The sequence below is a fragment of the Poeciliopsis prolifica genome, unplaced genomic scaffold (genome assembly GCF_027474105.1).
Source record: "Poeciliopsis prolifica strain line A6 unplaced genomic scaffold, Auburn_PproV2 SCAFFOLD003, whole genome shotgun sequence".
Taxonomy (NCBI): Eukaryota; Metazoa; Chordata; class Actinopteri; order Cyprinodontiformes; family Poeciliidae; genus Poeciliopsis; species Poeciliopsis prolifica.
Window position 1 is genome coordinate 3,714,904 of NW_026562378.1, and position 18,785 is coordinate 3,733,688.

The 18,785-nt window shown below is 42.7% G+C and overlaps 3 protein-coding genes across 4 annotated transcripts in view; 1 reads left to right on the forward strand and 2 right to left on the reverse strand.

Moving 5' to 3' along the window:
* si:dkey-245f22.3 (uncharacterized protein LOC492819 homolog) overlaps positions 1 to 18,785 on the forward strand; it is a 351,352-nt gene that overhangs the window by 324,671 nt on the left and 7,896 nt on the right. The gene's annotated exons all lie outside the window — the stretch shown is intronic.
* mbd1b (methyl-CpG binding domain protein 1b) lies at positions 295 to 11,509 on the reverse strand. 2 transcript variants are annotated; one of them, XM_055024938.1, is made up of 15 exons: positions 10,402 to 11,509; positions 10,163 to 10,303; positions 9,769 to 9,907; positions 9,392 to 9,678; positions 8,547 to 8,629; positions 8,392 to 8,435; positions 8,071 to 8,211; positions 7,893 to 7,964; positions 7,772 to 7,792; positions 7,215 to 7,304; positions 6,199 to 6,360; positions 5,066 to 5,236; positions 4,705 to 4,785; positions 2,800 to 2,889; positions 295 to 2,715 (listed from the first exon to the last, which is right to left on the reverse strand). In XM_055024938.1, exons 1-15 carry the CDS (start codon positions 10,749 to 10,751, stop codon positions 2,224 to 2,226), a joined length of 2,364 nt encoding a protein of 787 aa, XP_054880913.1. In that variant the 5' UTR covers positions 10,752 to 11,509; the 3' UTR covers positions 295 to 2,223. The 2 variants fall into 2 exon arrangements, with proteins under 2 accessions (XP_054880913.1, XP_054880908.1); XM_055024933.1 differs by having other exon boundaries at positions 5,066 to 5,257.
* cxxc1b (CXXC finger protein 1b) lies at positions 12,480 to 18,684 on the reverse strand. Its single transcript, XM_055024986.1, has 14 exons — positions 18,527 to 18,684; positions 17,447 to 17,562; positions 17,137 to 17,237; positions 16,868 to 17,004; positions 16,617 to 16,772; positions 15,540 to 15,686; positions 15,363 to 15,470; positions 15,105 to 15,283; positions 14,214 to 14,421; positions 14,014 to 14,124; positions 13,869 to 13,918; positions 13,684 to 13,780; positions 12,954 to 13,106; positions 12,480 to 12,859 (listed from the first exon to the last, which is right to left on the reverse strand). Exons 1-14 carry the CDS (start codon positions 18,527 to 18,529, stop codon positions 12,713 to 12,715), a joined length of 1,713 nt encoding a protein of 570 aa, XP_054880961.1. The 5' UTR covers positions 18,530 to 18,684; the 3' UTR covers positions 12,480 to 12,712.

Sequence of the window (18,785 nt, forward strand, 5' to 3'; positions counted from 1 at the left end):
CAAGAAAATTGACGGCATTAAGCCCCTCCTCCTGGCTCTGATTGGTTGTTTTTGACCGGGAGCAGTGCGTTTATTCAGCACTGGGAGGAGGTGGAGGACCTCTATCCTTTCACAGATTTTCTGACTTATCTTACACCTTTGCGTAGTTTTAACACACCAGAAAGAAAACTAGATTTTTAATAAGTTACATAACCCAAAAAGTGTAGATGTGTAGACGGCACAAAGTGTAGACGGGTGTGACGGAGATGGACGGTAAGATTTAGGCACCTCTGGTAACTTGTACAGCAAGCAAAGTCACAATTTCATCCTTTTATTAATAACAGAAAAACATTTTCTGTCTCCAAGTACAATAATTAATCCAAATTGAGCACAATAAGTTCCTCGCTCTCATGATCAGAATACATGATCCATAGAAAAACCAACAACTACATTTTGGGTACGGATTTCTTTTTTTTAAAGTCTTTGATCCAACTCTTCAAATATGATTTCTTCAGTTGACTAAATTACAATAGAATTTTAAAGCATCAAATATACACAAGGTAATTGAAGAAAACATGATAACCAAAATACATATATATGTTGAAAATGCATAAAGTTTCACATTGTCAAAAAAGTCACTGAGTTATTCCACAAACATCCCAAAGCAGACGGCAGGGGCAACGGAAAAAAATAAAATAAATGAAAAACAAAACAAAAAAGAGATCCGATTGTTTCAAATTCTATTAAATAATTTTAAATATTTCTATTAGTCATGGTTGCGAATGAGGGGGAACAAAATAGAGTCTAAAAAACTCAGCTTCAGGTTTTTGAACAGCACCATCTGCCTGATGATTGGACTCCATCAGCACCTTCATTCAAGGGCATTTCTCTGGAGTACACACACACACGCACGTGCACACGTACACACACACACACACAGGAAGTAAACAGGCCTTCAGAACAATTACATACAAATGTCCTCAACTTCTGACGTTATGCTACCCTTTGTGCAAAAAACATCTGGCAGAGCCCCTCCAAATTAGAATCTTTCACGGGTTTTTCCATTTAAGTTGCACATTGTTCAGCTTAAATGTGACAACTGCAAACATCTAAAAAAAAAAGAAAAAAAAAATTCCCACTCTGTTTCCGGGTCAGGAAGTGACCGGACGAGATTATAAGATGGAGAGGTAGTGTTTTGCTTCTTTCAGGAGCAACTCACTCACTGCCAAACCGCTAACCAGTTTTTTTAAAACACATTCTTATTTGACGAATTTGCAAGTTTCTTCCTCCCGACGGCTGAACTCACGCCGGCTTTCTCCAACTCACTGCATACGTCAAGGGGAAGGGTGCTGGAGACATTTCAAAAGACAAACCCGACGACAATCAAACGATTTCTTGAAAATAAAAGGATTGGAAAGAAAGAAACAAACAAACAAAATAAACTGCTACATGACAAAGGAAGCGTGTTGGTCGATTCGTACCGAGAATGTCCCCATTTGTATCCTTCGTGACAGCAAAGGATGCAAAGCAAATTTGCGTGATCCACAATAACAATGTCATGCTGTAAATAATCTCTGCGGGAGGCGATCATGATTTTATGTTTACTTGCCTCCACAATAAGATGCTATTCTAAAATGCAATCAATCATCGGTAAAGTAAGAGGGTAGGAAACAGAAATGAGGGTGAGATAATAATGTGACAGACTGGCAACTCAAACTGCCCAATTTGCAAATCTATTTTTTTTCCAATCAGAATCCAACTGCTGTTTGACTCAGTTATTTTTAAACAAGCGCAGAGACCAAAGTTGCCAGCGAGAAAAACTGTCTAAAGTATCAATTTGTCAGAGGACTGACTATACAAATATGTAATAGTAGTAATAGAAGAGGGGCTATTTTTTTCAAGTAAGAGACAAATGCATCATGGGACATAAAAATACATAATCCCACACACCGCCACACAGTTGTTTAGAAAAAAAAAAAAAAAAAAAAAAAACACCAGTGTGAGAAAAATGTAAAAAAAGATATATATATATTTATATTTATGTATATTTACACACTTATACAGCTCCTGGAATTCCTTTGGCGATTTTCAAAAAGGTAAAACTTACTATCACAGTCCAGAGGTAAGTCTGTTAAATTGTCTCATCTGTACAATATAGTGAAAAACAAAACAAAAACAGGAAAATGGCACAAAATCAAAAACAGAAAAAAAGAACAAGTCACTGCTGCCATCCAGCTGTTTTTTTCACTCTCTGTGATGGATTTGAAGTTCTTGAAGTGCTTTGCAGCTCGCGCAGGTCCGCTCGCTCTTTTTGATCAGGAAGTCGCACGTGGCCGCCCGCTCCAGCACGATCGGCCCTTTGGCGAACGACGACTGCTTCGTGGGGAGTCCCTGGCACACGACGAACCGCTCCAGAGACAGCAGCAGGCTCACCACGTCGGTGGCCGTGCCGAGCCGCGACGGGTGGATGTCGTAGAGCGGGTGGATGGGCAGCAGCGGCTGCTTCTGGACGGTGACCTGGTAGCAGAAGCCCGGGTCGATCAGCACCATGGTGTCGGCCATGTTGGACTGCTTGGAGCACTGGATGAGCTGCAGCTGCGGGCCCTCCACCATGATGGCGTACCAGAGGATGGGCAGCACGGAGGAGCGGAGCGAGTGGAGCAGCTTCATCAGCTGGTTTTCCAGGTCCATGCCGCTCTCCGCCGGATTCTCAGCCAGGCTGAAGATCTGCGTAATCTGTGGATGATCCGAGGAGTGAATAACACGGGAGTATTTGGTGAACGCGTTGGAAAAAATAAAAAATACATGCCGGACTCTCACCATGGGAAATTCATCCTCGTCATCTTCCATGTGCTTTGGGGCATTTCTGCCTGTGAGCGATTTCTCTGTATCCCACTGACTGTGATGGTCCTTCAGTAATAAACACAGTCTGATGAGTTAAAACCGTTGAGCATAATGAAGCATTATCTCACAAACACTTTCAAGAAAAAAGAAACATGAAGGAAAGTTTATCCAAAAAAAAGTAGGGATGCATGATATATCGGCAATGACATTGTGGAAGTTTCACGCAGTGATGTAGTATCGGTAAGTATCGGTTATTGTCTGTAACAAGAATATTAACATTGGATACCAATATCGGTCCAAATTTTCATATTGGTGAATCCTAGGGATCGGACGATACAAGAGTTTACATCAGTCTATATAAATCATTGTTTATCAGTTTTATCTGCTGCTGCACAAGTTAATCAACAGCAGGCTGTTGCTAGGTAACCAAAGAGTGAGTGAGTTGGAGGATGGCAACAACGTTTCTTAGCTGGTCGGGAGAGGCTGAGCGGCCAGGAGCCTTTCCTCTGCCTACATCCCCCAGAATGCAGTGCGGTTCTGGATGCGAGTTCAGGGAAATTCTAGAGTACTCTATCAGACATATTATCTATTAATATAGTGTTATTGATTTATTGCCCAGCTCAAGATAAGCAACTCTAAAGTAGTAAACACAGTGCTTCTTAATTATGACAGACATTTATGGAGAAAAAACATCCAATCAGAGAGCAGGAGACCACGCTGATCTTACTTGCAGACCAAATTCTGAGCCAAACAACCATTTATTTTGTTCTGTTTTTACAGAGATGGCCCAGCACCAATAAATCAATTGGTGATCAGCTCAATCAGCTCTGACTAGTTCAAAGCTTAACTGGAAACCCTACAACAATCTTGATTAGTCTGTCCCTAGTTATGAGGTCAACAACAACAACAACAACATCGGCTTTCTGATGCTCTGGTCTCCAAGAGATGTGTGTGTATTAGGCGGTCACTGTTTGAGCGCGTTGCACTTGTCCTGGTCCTGCAGCTTAAAAAGCTCATGAATGTTTACAGTAACATCATGTTTTCATCTGATTAGATGACTCGTAACATCTTACCGCAATAACAAAAACTGAAGGACGGCCAAGAAAAGAGGGATGACAGCAGAATCGGATTACCTTTTTGTGGGGGATGGCTCGCTGCCATGCGCTCAAAACAGCCTTTGATTTCAACAGAGTACAAACGTGCGGCCAGTTTGCTCTAATGAACCGTTCTCTCATTCCGGCTGTCTTTCTCTTCATGCTTATTTTTGAGCTAACTAGCAGATTTAACAAACGATAAGCTTGTGACTGGTGTTGGCAGGTAGCCAGCTTCATTGTCCTTTGGCCAGCAACTCAAAAAAAAAAACACAACCCCCTTTGGTGTAGAGATTGTTACAGAAGGAAAAACTGAAAACTAGTATCAGTATCAGCGAGATGCTTAGGAGCTCATAAAAAAGAAACACTGAGTCTGTGATTTATTCAGGTCGCTAAGTACAGCAAACATTTTCCATTAGATTTTTTTTTTGTTTGCTTTTTAAACTCAGTTCTGAAACATCCTGCATTTGGAAATGTTGTCAGCTTTCTAGAAATCTCAAATGCTGAGGATCTCTACTTTACACAGTTGCATACACAAAGAGCGTTTTTTTTCAAGCAATGCGACCCGTCCCACCTTTAAGATGCTAGATGCTAGCCGCTAACGTAAGCTGCTAAAGTCAGCTTAAAATGTCAGCTTCGTGATGACGTAATCATTTTAAAAGAACGTCATGTAACTGGACAGAAACGTTTCACAGACAATGACATACATCACAATTTGATTGTAGTTGCTAAAACAATAGTTTAGCTTATGCAGCTCAGTTCAAGCTATTACTTAAAAATGAAAACTTACTGGTTGGGAGTAGTTATGATTGCTGATGTGAGGGAATCGATCCGGCATGCCGTTCCGCACCCCAAAATCTGAATGATTCAGCTGGCGAAACACAAAACAGATTTATGTTGTGTTTGCTTGGGAGTCCATGCATCAAGGTCAAGGCCAAATATGGCCCGCTATAGCCATTTATGTGGCCCTCGTAGACTGAAGAGGGCCACAGCTTTTTAAGATAAACGATGTTAAATATTATCTAAAAAGTACTCAGCAAACGCAGAGAAAATGGTAACATTTTAAGCTTTATCACAACTTATCTAACGTTGACGAGATCCAGATGGGAAATTAGCAACAGTGTTTCCAGCCAAAGCCCTTCGAAACTCACCGGTTGAGGATTGCTGTCCTCGTCGTCGTCGTCGTCATCGTCGTCGGTGTAGTCCATGTCAGCCTGCTGATCTTGGCTTCTCTTTAAGCTGGACTTGCGGCTGTACGTGTAGTGAGGCCTCGGCCTGCCGGGCATCAAAGGGGCATCTAGTCCCAACTCAGCTCCTGCCATCTGGAAGGGCAGCAAATGTCTCTGGGAAATAAATGTGCAGTTGCTTTACTATGACACGGTTTGGGCAGGTTTCACCAATTCAAATTTAAAGACCACCGTGAATGAAATTTAAGGCCTGGATTATGTCAAAATTGGCCTAAGCCCCAGTAGTGCTAAGAGTTTTCACCCACTGAATGGGTCGATAATGGACTGCCAATGGCAAAGACGAATGTCATCCAGCCATCTGACAATACATTTAACTTAAGCAAAATGTAATGTTTATTGCTTGTTTCATAAATAGTGACTGTATGGTGTTTTATGACTTAAGCACTTTGAACTGCCCTCTTACCGACATGCCATATTTATAAATAAACTCGACCACGATAGACGCCAGCTTGCTTTTTTCGTAACTAGCTAATGATTCTCTTCCCTCCCGTTTCCACTGCACGAAACATAACCAATGATCCATGATACCTTAGCTGCTGATACACTTATGCTAGCTAGCGGGCGTATATTAGCAGCTAGGTACCAGAAGCACCAACCGCCTCAAGTCACAGAACGAAACAAATGAGCAACTCCATCCATCATTTGCCTGACAGAAAAAGCAAAAAAACAATTAACTTGTATAATCCTGACAGAACAAAATTTAAGACCTGTGATTAACATATTTAAGACCAGCTTGGATTTTAGTTATACTGGTTGATCTGGTTTTGTATAGCAGTATGTATTGTTTTGCGTTCTTTGCACAGTTCTTAAATGAGAGTCAGGACGGGGCTTGTTCATCTTTACAGGAGAGGTTTTTCATTATTATTATTATTAATATTTTCCTTTTCTCATTAGTAATTTCAGTGCGTTGTATATTTCTAATGAAAACCTTTCACTAAACTGACATATGTGATGTTAGGACATATTAAGGCATTTTTAAGGACGCGCAGACATGTTGTACAGAAATGTAAAATCATCTCATTGCACAAGTGTCTTACCATCGCTTGCCTTTGACACTGTCGTAGACGACACTTCTGCCTTTTCTTGTTGCTGCCTCCAAATTTGGGCTTGTCTACGCAGAAATCGCACACGCCGCAGTCTTTCCTACACAGACAGGCCTTACACTCGCCACAGGAACGTCGCTTCCGCTTTTTATGCCACTAGAAACAAAAGTGAGAGGAGAGAAATCCAAAATTCAAGAACGCAAACTGGAAACATGATTTCACAATTTTTTTTCGGGGGGGGGAGGTATCCGTTTTATGAACGCCTTGAAAATAGAGCCTCGTTTGCGAGTGGAGGTCGGTAATATTTTCTTCTAAAATGGCAACAGACGGAAGAGCGTTCAAGCACAGTCAGCAGTCTGGTCAAACAAGAGTTGTGTGCTCAGTTTATATCAGCCATATTGAAAATAGTGGAAACGGCAACGCTTCAGCAACAATCCACTGGACGAAAACACTGAAGACTGCTCAGAGTTTCTGCTCTCCCGCAAGTGAAAAAATAACAAATCTAATTTCAAAAGCAGATTTTAATTGGTCAAAGTCAAAAGGTTGTGAAAAAGTAATTTCCCTTTTGATTTCTTCTGTTTTATTGTCTGTTAAAATTATGCATTTCAGATTATGAAATTACCTTTATCATCAGAAGAAATACAGGTGTTGACATATAGTGATTTTATTTATTAAAAGAACAAAAGCTACCAAAATAAAAAACTCCCAAAAAACCTAACTAGACTAAATAATGACCACTGCTTCTCATAGCTTTCAAATTGATCAATTTGCAGAAAAATGACCAAAAACACAGAGGCTGTGTGTGACAAACTGTCAGCTTTTGCTGCTTTCCCTGCTACCGGGACTGATTAGCAGACATCACATGCATTTCCTAACAACTAGCCATGACCTCCGAGATGTTTGAGAAGCTTCCTGCACTCGGTGGCAACAAAACAGCACAGCACCAACGGGAAATACCCAGGACAAACTTTGGTAAGCATCATCAAAAGGCAAAAACAAAACATGCTCACGTCATCGTCGTCGTCTGTCGACATGTCGTCTTCGTCGAGGTCCACGTTCGCCGAGAAGTTCTCAGTGTCGCTGCTTTTCAGACTTGGATGCTACGTGCGGGAAAATGCGGTGGGGTTCCTCACTGGCAGTTTTTCATTCAGGTAATGTGTGTGAAACATGAGTGCACCGATTGCAGTTTTAAATATTGGTGATCGACTCACCGATATTTAAAAACCCGGTTCAAATTTTGACCAATGCCGTTTTTTGTTGTTTTTTTTCTCCGCCGCCTGAAAAGCCGCAAAACAGAGCGAAAAAGTCGCTAAGTTGTCAACATCAAAACATTTTTGAATTTTGAATCGACTATTGTTAAGCGAGCATGTGCAGATGTGACCAGATGTTTTTCAGGCAGCCGTCTCTCCACGCAGAGGGAAAGGAGACGGTGATTTTGAGACCTTTGCGGTGGTGGATGAGATCGGTTTGTCAAATCGGATGATTTTGCAAAATTAAGGGAATCAGTGCACCCTCAGAGTAAAAAAAATAATAATGTAAGCGCAAATTGCAGTACAAAAAGAGTTACCTGTGACTCTGTGACATCATTCTGTACATTTTCCAGAGAAATAAAAAAAAAATAAAAAAAAACAATTACAATAAAACAGTTGGCAAGGGAAATGTTTTAGAGTTGTTCTTTGGAGACTTACACTATCTTCATATGTGTCAACAGGGTCAACAAAAGATCTCTTGTAAGTTACATTTATGCTTCCTGGGCTTTGCTGTAAAAAAACAAAAAAAAAAAAAACATTACATCAATTGAATTTTAAACAAATTCAGCTGAGACAAACTCTGCACAAGTGTGCTTGCAAGCCTCTGTCAGCTCACCTTGCGTATCGGACATATGCACCTGCGTTTTCGACACAGGCGTTTTCTAGCTTCGGGGCTTTGCAGGCTGTGCTTGCAGTTTGCACACTGACCGCAGTCAATGGCGTTGTGACATCCCACGCACTGTCCACAAGGAATCCACTGACAGCCCAAGAAGAAGAAAAAACAAAAAAAAACAAAAAAAAAAACAGACGAAAGGGTTTTTTTTCTCTGAAAGACTTGAATAATAGAAACTAATAAAGGGCTACATTAAAACGTTATGCAGACTGAATGAACTTCATCAGCTAAAAAGCTGCAGCTTGTCATCTGGCGATACTCTACCTTCCTGAAGCGGATCAGCGGGTGCTCTATCGACTTTGATGTTGCTGAGATTGAAAGAAAAATTGAAAAAAATAAATAAAAACGCATGAAAATGCTTTTGTAACGTGTTTTATTTCTGAAAATATTACTAGTTACACACTCCTACAGACACATACCCCAGCAGGAGGGACAGCAAGGCCGCTTTCTTTGTTTGTCATACCATGTACCTGTAAATGAAATACCACACTTTGCACAGATCCTGTGGAGAAACAGGGCGACATTAATTCACACTCGCTGTAGTGACATGCATAAACACGAGACAGATAAAAGTCGCACACGGGGCCGGCGGAGGCCCCGGGATCTCAGAACAAGAAGAGCACAAAACCTGGACTTTTTGTCCGAGCTCATTGTCTGAACGCCAGATAACACGCGTGGAAGTGTCTCTTAGATCAGACTCAACAGTTTGTTTTCCAAAATCTTTTTTTTCCCCCTTTATCTCATTTTGTTTAATTTCGACATCCAGAGTTATCCATAACTTAGTAAAATGATAACATGATAATATTACAGGATGACTTGTGGATGTGAGAACATCAGGCAGTCTTTGCTAAAAATCGCTGAAAAAACTTACAGGACAAAAAATTTAATAAATATATGTAAAAAATATGAGTCCTCAATACGTTTACGAAGCCAGTTTAAAAAAAAAACAAAAAACAGTAAGCTGTGTTTAGCTACGAACTTACAGGTAGGCCTGTCGCAATAAGCAATGAATGAATAAATTAAAGCAAACTCAATAATTTCTACAGTCTGGTGCTTTGATCTCAACTAGACAAGTTTTTTTTTTTTTTTGAAGTACAATTTTGTTTAGACGCTTCACGATCTTTGAAAACGTCTTCTTGCATCATTACACCGTTAGACTACTTGAAAAATATGGTCCCAAAACAACGCCATCGTTTGTCGCAATAACTTCAGGTGACGATTTATCATCCAGCAGAGAATTTGTTATCGTGACAGGCCTACTTACAGGGTGCTCTCTTCCGATCCGAATTCTCCCTTGATCGAAGGCAACGAGAGCGGACGAGACGACGAGGGGAAGGGGAGCCGGATTTTTTCCTCCGACTGCTTTTCCTCGGAGTTGGGGCTCTGCTTCGACTCCCCCGTCGAGCTGTTCAGCGAGACGCTCGTCTGGTTGCTGTGGAGGTTCCTGGGCGTGATGTTCGGAGTCAGCCGGTGGTGAGAGTCTGGAGTCTCTGCCCCGTCTCCTCTGTCCATCCAGCTGGACTCTGAGGAGGACCGGTCCCGGTAGCGCTTCTGAAACGTGCGGGAGCGCAGCGAAACGTTGCAGTTCTCTTTTGAGATGTGTTCGAAATGGTTCAAAATCAATAAAAAAGTTTTTAATACCTTCGTTCTGGGTCGACCTCTCGCTGGTGGGATTTCCCCTTCCACGAACTTGCCGCTCTTGTACTCAAACTGGGTCAAGTCGGTTCCCTGGAGCACTGTGGCTAGTTCTACTCTGCTCCTCACTCGTTCACCCCAGGGACTGACAAGGAACACAATTAAAGCCACTGAAAGAAATCTGGTTGAAGTGTCATTCGGGGGTTCTGTTGCTGTTAAAAATCAAACCAAAAGGGTGTGTGTGTATATGTGTAAATATATATATGATACATGCAGTGGCACACAAAGACATTTTGGGGAGCAGGTGCTCCAGTGGGAGAAAGGGCACCTTTTCCAGAAAACAAACAAACAAATAAAAATAACACAGTTAAAAGTAAAGCAGCTGCTGGCTCATACATACCTGAGATAATACACGTCCTTCTGGCCGACGCTGGAGCCTGAGCGTCGAACAACCTCTTTGCGCTTCCAACCTTGTCCGAGCACCGGCCACTCGACCCATCCCTCTTCAGGATGAGCGCGCTTACGCCGATACCCGTAAATCCTAGAAATAGAAGAAGAAAAAGAGAAGAAAAACATGAAAACAAGTAAACAAAAACAAGTCAATGTTTGGTGGAATTGAGAAAAGAAATATGAACCCACTGATAGAGATATCTTGTGGCTTTCTCGCTGCCCGCAATGCTCTCCGTCTCTCCTGCCAGGCTTTCCTCATCTGGATCATCATCATCATCCTCCAGCGGCTCGAACCAGTCCACTGGAGGCTCGCCGGTGGGCTTTTCCTCCTCCTCCTCTTTGGGCTCCACTGGGGTGTTTACAACAGGGCGCAGGCTTATCTCGGCTGCCTCCTTGGGGTCATCCGAGGGTGCTGGTGGTTTCTCAGAGGGGTGGTCTGTTGAGGGACTCTCCCCGGTGTCTTCCCCCTGGTCCTCCTCGTCCTCCTCCACTGCCTCACTGGCAGGGAGCTTCGCCTCTCCTGCTGCTCCTTCACTCATCTGTGCGCCGAGGAAGGGCCACAGAGAATCCAACGAGTCTTCCCGCAGACAGAGAATTTCTTCTACAGTTGCGCGGGCATCCCATTCAGAGTGCTCTGTTTTTGACGCTTGACTCCCGAGCCTGAAGGGGTTTGGCTAACAGAAATAAATAAAGAAAGACAGAACAAACGGGGGAGGCGGTTTCAATAGGGGCGAAGAAGGTCGTATTCCAGTATAACGCAAAGTCGGCGCGTGCTTTGACGAGACGCCGTTCGCCACGGAAGGCTACAAGGAGGTTTAGTTAACGGTTAATTAGCTTGCAACGGTTTGCGGCTATTGTTAGCCGCCGAGCACAACGTTAGCCGCACAAACAAGCGAGCGCCCGTTCCGCACAGAATGCACCGACTCCCGGCTACTCTGTCCGAGTCGCCCATTTACGGCAAACCCCCCGCAATGTAGCGAACAGTCACACAAAACTGCAGGTGCACCAGGCGGATAGAAACATTTGCTGATAGCGGGGATGACGTTAGCCACTGCTAGCTGTAGCACCGTCTGGTGGTGCTCTGCTGTGCTGATATTCATCAACCACTGATGTGTTTATCAGCTGTTTTTTTTTTTTTTGTCGTCACTCTGTTAGAGATTTTTGCCGAAGTGGAGAGATGAAAACGACACACCTTCTCGGTTATTATTCCCCAAATTTATGCCACTCTGTTACAACAACAAGTAGGTTCCTTTCAGTTTATGAGCCAGGGCTACATTAGCCCTGTACTATGCATCCAGCACAGCCGATGGAAGCGCTCGAGGACCATAAAAGGAACGTACGACAGAGAACACTTCGAAGCCCGCGTTCTCCTGTCTGCTGATGCGCGGATATGAAATACATTTTTAAGAAGAACGTTTGTATGTAAAAAATAATAATTAGTTTCGAGTTCATAACGTTTTAAAGCAAAATGTCAAATTTCACAATTCTGTCGAGGTGCGAGTAGTTACAGAAAATCAAAACTCTTTTCAGGCGAACGGATCCCCAAACAGGACGGGGTGAGTCATCTTGCCCTGGGTACGTGTTCTTTGACGCTAGTCGTTGCTGCGTTCACGGTCTTGTGTTATTTTTCAGTTTTTCTGCCGTATTGGAAAAGCTACGTCGGGAGTAATATTTTTAACACACGAGATACGAGGTAAATATGGTGAGGATTACACAGATTACAAAACATAAAACAAAATGCTCTCAGAACAGGAAGCATGGGTTATTTTAATGGAAATTTACTGCATTTATTTGAAGTCCAAATGTCCAAACTAAGTGTCACTCTGCAATTCCTTGATGAAGAAGCAGCAAGTTTTGAGAGATGGGCCACTTTGTCTTGTCACTCAAAAACATAAAAAAAAAAGTCTATAATTTTTTTTACAATTTACTTTTATGAATAAAAACAAAATACAATTATAGCAAGATAAATGGAGGGAAAAAAATGAAATTTTGAAGGGAAGTAAGATAATAGCTTCTGGGTGTTGAAAGGGAAATAAATAAGAATCTGCATTTGTCATGATGTAACCACAAACAGCAGGCATATGGAAGTAGGTGCACATTAAGAAATATTCGAAATGTTTCTTTCCTTATGTGCAAGTCCTTTCCATAAAACCCTCCAAAAATAAACTGATTTGAAAACATTTATGAAAATGTTTTTCATAAAAGAGTGATGACCTCTGTGTAAAGGTATGGATGTGTGTATTTACAGTGCTGACACACACACAGAGCTTGTTTCAAGGCTTTATTTCTAATGTTCATACCAAAAACAGCAGTTTCTAAACTCAAACGTGGCTCCTCTACCACTATTAGGAAAAAAATATATTATCATACACACACTTTAAAATGGTAGAAAATCTTCTGTCATCAAAGCAGTAGTTAATCTAGAAGTTTATATCTTCAGCACACAATTATCATGTTTCTATGTAGAGCGATCTGCAGATCTGAGTCCAACCCAGGCTGACTACCTATCCTTGTTGCTACGGAGATCAGTCGTCAGCGGGTCGTGCTGGATGGTCTGGTGCAACATCAGAGCCAGCAGACCGGCCCTGTTGGTCATTGCGGTCCTGACGTTTCGCTCCTGCTCAAATAGCTCGTCCAGCTTGTACCACTGTGGGAACAGAAGAGGAGAGGTCATTATAACCTGCTGAGACCTTTAGCTAATGCGGCTTCCATGGCAACAGAGTGCCTCAAGATGGCCTTACCACTCTGACCCGCTCCAAGTCCACCTCAGCCCTCCTCAGCTTTTCCCAGTTGTAATGTTTGTTGCATTTCCTTTTGGACACCCTGCAGTAGTCTCCTGTCGGCTCAAACACGTTCTTCACTAGAGGGCAACCGCACACCTCGTCTACCGGCACCTGGAGGGCAAACACGAAAAACGATCACAATATTCACATTAATGTTATATGTGGTGAGTTGTGGGCATCATTAACTAAAAAGTTACACCCTAAAACACTAAACAGTTACACTAAGCGTTCTGCCATCATGGTAATTAGCAGTAGCTAATGCTAAAACACTACATCATCACTGTAGTGCTTTAGCAAAGTGTAGTTATGGTAGTTAGCAGAAGCTAATGCTAAAGCACTACCTGTGCAGTATTTAGTTGACGTTATTGCTAAACTGCTACATCATCACAATATTTAGCAGATGCTAATGCTAAAGTTCTACACCATAATTAGCATATGCTAATGTGAGTGTGCTAATTTTGATTCAAATTACATCTGCACTTGAAAGACTACACTTTAACTAAGCTCCACTTTAATTTTGACATAATTTACATATTCTAAAACTTATCTTTCCATCTTGTTCTATTCAAGAACACTATAAGGGCTAAAAGAAAAATGAGCTCTGCTGTTTGCACATCAGCGGAAGCGAGTCCAGCACTGAATACGGTTCAGCAGAGATGCGTGGAAGCTTTTCCACAGGCGCACACACCTTTGGATCTCTGGAATGTTCTGGACACAGAACCTGCAGCCTCTTGCAGTAGGTCTTGCTCTGGGGGTTGTACACGTCACAGAAGAGTCTGGTGGCACTGAGGAGGAAATTAATAAAAATAAACGGCGTGGTGCAAAAAGGGCTAAATTCTTCACTAAAACTTTGAAGCATCCTTTTACTCTTACCCCTCTATCCTTGTTGGATACATGGAACCAAAGGACGTCTGGCTCTCGTACTGTGGAGTAAAATCGTTTCAGAAACGGATGTTTAGAGGTAGAAATGGCTGCGAGCGACTCGAACCGCATTCTGGCCGTGAGGAGGCGGAATCACCTTGGCGTAGCATCTCTCCATGTGTCTCAGCGCCACTTTCGGATTAATGGGATGACCGCAGGACACGCAGAAAATCTGGAGATCTGTGTCATCGCCCTCACCTTCGTTCACCTGCAAACAAGCCGTTCCTCTGTTAGCGCTTTGCTTTTTCACAAATGTGTAGCAAAGAAAAAAAAAACTGGCGAGATATGGGTTGTCACCTCCTCGTCCTGCTGAACCGCCTGCTGCTTGGCCTTGGCGATGATGCCCTCCAGCTCGTGGAAGCGCCGCTCCATGTCGGTGAGGCGGAGCCGGGCGTTCTGCTGGTCCCGGCGGATGCGCTCCAGCTGCTTCTTGCCGTGCTCCTCGGCGATGCAGGGACTCTGTTGCCACTGCTGGATCCGCTGAGGGAGGATCTCGTAGATCCGGCTGCAGGTCCGGGGCGGGGAGGGGGGAGAAGCTTAAATTATAGCAATTATGGTAAAAGAAGCTCACATTTCTGATCTTGTCCTCAGAAATTAAATAAAAGTTCAGATCAATTTTGCCATATTACTCACATACAGTCAGTCAAACAGTATTTCTTCTATGGGTGCAACAATAAATCTGCCCCAATATCCTTAATTTTTGGCAATCGGTCGATGCATGCAAAACCGACATTATCTACCGCAGCAAAGGGCTTTGTTTCTTTATTTAGCAACTTCAATTTCATATGCAAAAAAAAAAAAAAAAAGGAAATAAAAATTGGCTTTGGACCGATTCTATTGATCTAAACTTCTGGTTTTAATGAGGTGTGCAGCAATAAATTAGCACAAATGTCATTAATTTTGGGAATTCAGCCAATAATTAGATATTATATAACTGATCAACTCCGTCGCTATATTTAGCAACCTTTCAGAGAAAAAAATAAATTAGAATCTGCATTTGAGGTTGATTTTTGGGTTGTAATTTTTAAGAATCGGTAATCGGCCAGGAAACTGCAATCGGTTCCCCTCTCCGTTCAACTGTGCCTAATATACACAAGTTTGCTGTTCTAATGTGATAAAAACAAATAAACAAACAACTTAAAAGTAAAAAATCAACATGGTGGTGTGTTGGTTGGTAGGAGGCATTACTTGGCTGCCAGCTTCATGCCGCAGTCCTCGGAGCAGTACTTGGAGTTGGGCCTGGCTCCTTTCACACAGTTGGGCCCCAGACACTGACGCATCCCCCCGCTGTCCCGCAGATCCCCCCGCTCGCTGTGCCGGTTTTTGTCCCTGTGCTTCTGCTTCTGCTTGTGGCGCCGCGATTCTTTCTGAACAGTCAGAGGGAGACGCGTCAAAGGCGGCGCGGCTCAATGTCGTCGCAGTCGTCTCGCGCGAGGGAAGGCTCACCTTTTTCTCGATCTTCTTTTCCCGCCTCTTTACATGCTTCACCTTGATGGCTTTCTTCCGCATGACAGGGCTGAAGGCCGGCTCGTCGTCGTCATCGCTCCCCCACGCCTGCACGGACGGATCGGATGAGTTTCAGGAATCCAGAACGAGCGGCGGGTTGAAGCGAGACAGACTCACCAAGTCGCCACCGAGTCCCGCCGCCCTGTACTGCTGGTAGAGCTCCACCTCGCTGTCGTAATCCTCGGAGTACCGTCTTCTTCTGTGGTGGGAGTTCTCCCTCCTCTCACGCAAGGAGAGCTCCTCCTCCTTTACGCGCAGCATTTTCTGTGGGGGGGACACAATTTCGCACAATTTCTAGGATACGGTTTCTGTCGATCGGTAAAGAAGAGGGGAAATGGCGGCAATGGGCGACTTTTCCCACAGTCAAATTCAAGCATTTTCAAGGTATCAAAACTTTTCCAGCACCTGCACACTTTAGCGATTAAAAACAATATAAATGAACTCAAGAAAACTGTTTTTATGTCGTTTGTTATGCAGGCCTTTCACAATAACAAATTTAGCTGGACAATAAATTGTCCCAGAAGTTTTTTGCGATAAACAATATCGTCGCTTTGAGACTGTTTTCAAGCAGCTGAATGCTAACGGCTTCATAATAATAACAACACAAGAAAACGAGATAAATAATCTTTGAATTCAAATAAAAATTTAACACCGGAAGTGGAGGACATTTTAAATATCCAACATTAATAAACAAAACAACAAATAAAATGAATTACGAAGTCTCTATAAGCAAAATCATCCTTCAAAAAAAAAATGGCTAGACTGAAGAGCTTTTGTCCGGTAGAAAGAGCAAATGATAAATCATCCAAATGGAAAATATTGATTTTTGTTTCAATTCATTATGCCAGTAATTTATTTATTGCGACAGACTGTTATTTACTAAATGTTGTGAAGCTATTCTACAATCTACAGCAGAAACAAGATCAATTAAAACGTAAGAAAATTTTATGTTTTAATATAGCTCTCTCTCACACACAATCAGGTTTGAGAGAGTTTGAAAAAAAACATCTAAGAAAATTTTTGGCTTTCAAATCAAACATTAGATTGTGCCTAAACTGTGTGTGGTTTTATTGTCAAGAGCTTCACACAGAAATGAAGCACTTTTAAAACCTTGAAAACAAAACAAAACAAACAAAAAAAATAAACATCTAATTGAAATTCAAGAACTTTCCGGGACTTGAAGCAGCGACTCACCCTGGCTCGAACCTCGCACTGCCTGAAGCGGCACTTCTGTCGGATTTTGTTGGGCCCTCCGAACTTCTTCATGTCCTTGCAGAAGTCGCACTGGGCGCAGTCCTCGGTCCGCCTGCACGGCTCGCACTCCCCGCACATGCGCACCGAGCGTTTCACCTGGAGACCGGAACGTCCGGGGAGGAACAAACACGGCTCAGCTCCCGCGAGCGGACGGAGTTTTATCGCTTCCGAACGCACCGGTTGCAACCTACTTTAGATCCGCGCCGTCTGTCGCTTTTGTAGTCCGGCGTGCTCGGCGTGCTGTACTGTCGCTCGGTTCTGTCCGAGTCCGGCTCCTTCTCTCGGCTTTTCTTGGATCTGTATTTGACTTCCAGCAGCGGGTTCTCGTCTTTTTATTTGTCCAGAAAATATCAAAATGAAAAGGAAATAATTAAAATAAGAAATACGAGGTGTTTGTTTTGGGGTGGGGGTTGTTTTTTACAGGAGAAAAGTACTACAACAGAAAATGAAAAGCCCTGACCTCTGCAGCTCATGCAGTACCACTCCTGGATGGCCTTGGCCATCTTCTCCGTGATGCTGATGCAGTGCCCGTGGAACCACTCGTTACAATTGTCGCAGCCGCTGCAAACAAGAACGCCACGGCATGAGTCTATGTTTCCAAATACAACGGCATTCAAGCTGTTTCTTTTAAAACAGGGCTGGGTTTGCAAAATTTTCGCAAAAAACAAAAACAAAAACTAAACACTTGAGCCGTTTTTAAATCACGTAGCGTTGTTCACAGTGCTGTCGTTGGTTGAATAGACTTGGACTGAATTGAATTGGGAGCTTACATCATGAAGCAGTTGATGTCTGGCTTTCGACAAATGCAGTAAAGCGGAGCGTTCTCCCCCTCCATGCCGCTGCCCTCGGGGCCCGGTGCAGTGTCCACGTCCGACAGCTCGCTGTCCTGAAATACGAAACGACACGCCGGGTTAGAGCAGAACGGTGGACAGAACGGTGTTCTACCACATCAACCTGCTGCTTGGAGGGCATCTCCAACAAAGGAGCCGAGAAGGCAAGTGACCAGCAAACACTATAGAGTAGTGGCAAATGCTGCACAGGAATCTGACGGATCATGAGACTAATTTGAGATTTTCAAAAAGTGAAGAAGTTTGTTCACAGGTGGCTATTTGAGGAAGATGTTAATCTTCTCAGGAGTGGTTTAAAAAAAAACTGAAAACACCCAAGAGCTTCATGTTCGACTCAAAGTTCTGGTTTCTGACAGTAGTGGGGAAAAGTTGAATAAGTATGAACAAAATGGCTTAAAACCCAGCTTTTTCCACTTAATGCTAGATAGATTTATATAATCGCAATGATGGTGTCTTAGGACATCGTTTCTTTTACTATTATATTCTGATGTGTAAACTCCTAGATTTCTATTTCTAATTAAGTTATAGCTCTAAAGTGTTCATGTGCATAAAAAGCCAGAAGAACCGGGACATTTTAAGGTGTAAACTAATCGCTGTTCGTAGTTGTTTTGGGGTTTTTTTTTAAGGAAAAGGAGTCTGTGAACTTACTGCAGTTCAGTGTGAGAGGAAAACCTCTCAATAAGACGCTTTGTTTACACAAACACACCTGCACTGTCCAGGCTAAAGTTAGCATAAGCTAAATTCGTAAAAAAAACAAAAAAAAAAAAAAAACAAAACAAGAAACAATTAAAGTTGTTAACTTGGTGATAAAGCACATAGAATTCCAAATAAAATGACCCTTTTGGTTATTATTTCTCGGTTACATCATGGCAATGACTTCTCCGCGTATAACACTTTCAGACTCCCGTGCAGAGTAAACGGCTGTTACTGACTGGGCCCAGATAAACTGCCCAGTTCCGGCTTCCAGCTCGGTCATAAATGAATTACTGTTCGCATACTGACCATTTTGTGCGGTCACGCAGTCCTTCGTCGAGCAGCAACCATCAAAGTAACTAATGTTACAAGAAACTAAGGAGTGTCGTTTCTTTAGCTAGCATTGTAGCTGACTGTACACACGGATGTGCTTTCGGATGAATTCGGCTGCGCTCGTTAATTCTCATAAAAAAAAAAAAAAAAAAAAAAAAAAAAGTTTGTCTTCTTCTTCTTCTTCTTCTATAGCGTTTTCTGGCACATACCTAGTATGCTACCGCCATCAACTGGA

Coding starts and splice junctions, on each gene's coding strand:
- mbd1b (XM_055024933.1), bottom strand. CDS start 10,751: ATGAGTGAAGGAGCAGCAGGAGAGGCGAAGCTCCCTGCCAGTGAGGCA. Junction 5,258..6,198: donor AGTGTCAAAGGCAAGCGATG/GTAAGACACTTG, acceptor TTTATTTCCCAG/AGACATTTGCTGCCCTTCCA. Junction 2,716..2,799: donor ACGAGGATGAATTTCCCATG/GTGAGAGTCCGG, acceptor GATCATCCACAG/ATTACGCAGATCTTCAGCCT.
- cxxc1b (XM_055024986.1), bottom strand. Junction 14,422..15,104: donor GGCATGAAGCTGGCAGCCAA/GTAATGCCTCCT, acceptor CCGGACCTGCAG/CCGGATCTACGAGATCCTCC. Junction 12,860..12,953: donor ACTTGGAGCGGGTCAGAGTG/GTAAGGCCATCT, acceptor CTGTTCCCACAG/TGGTACAAGCTGGACGAGCT.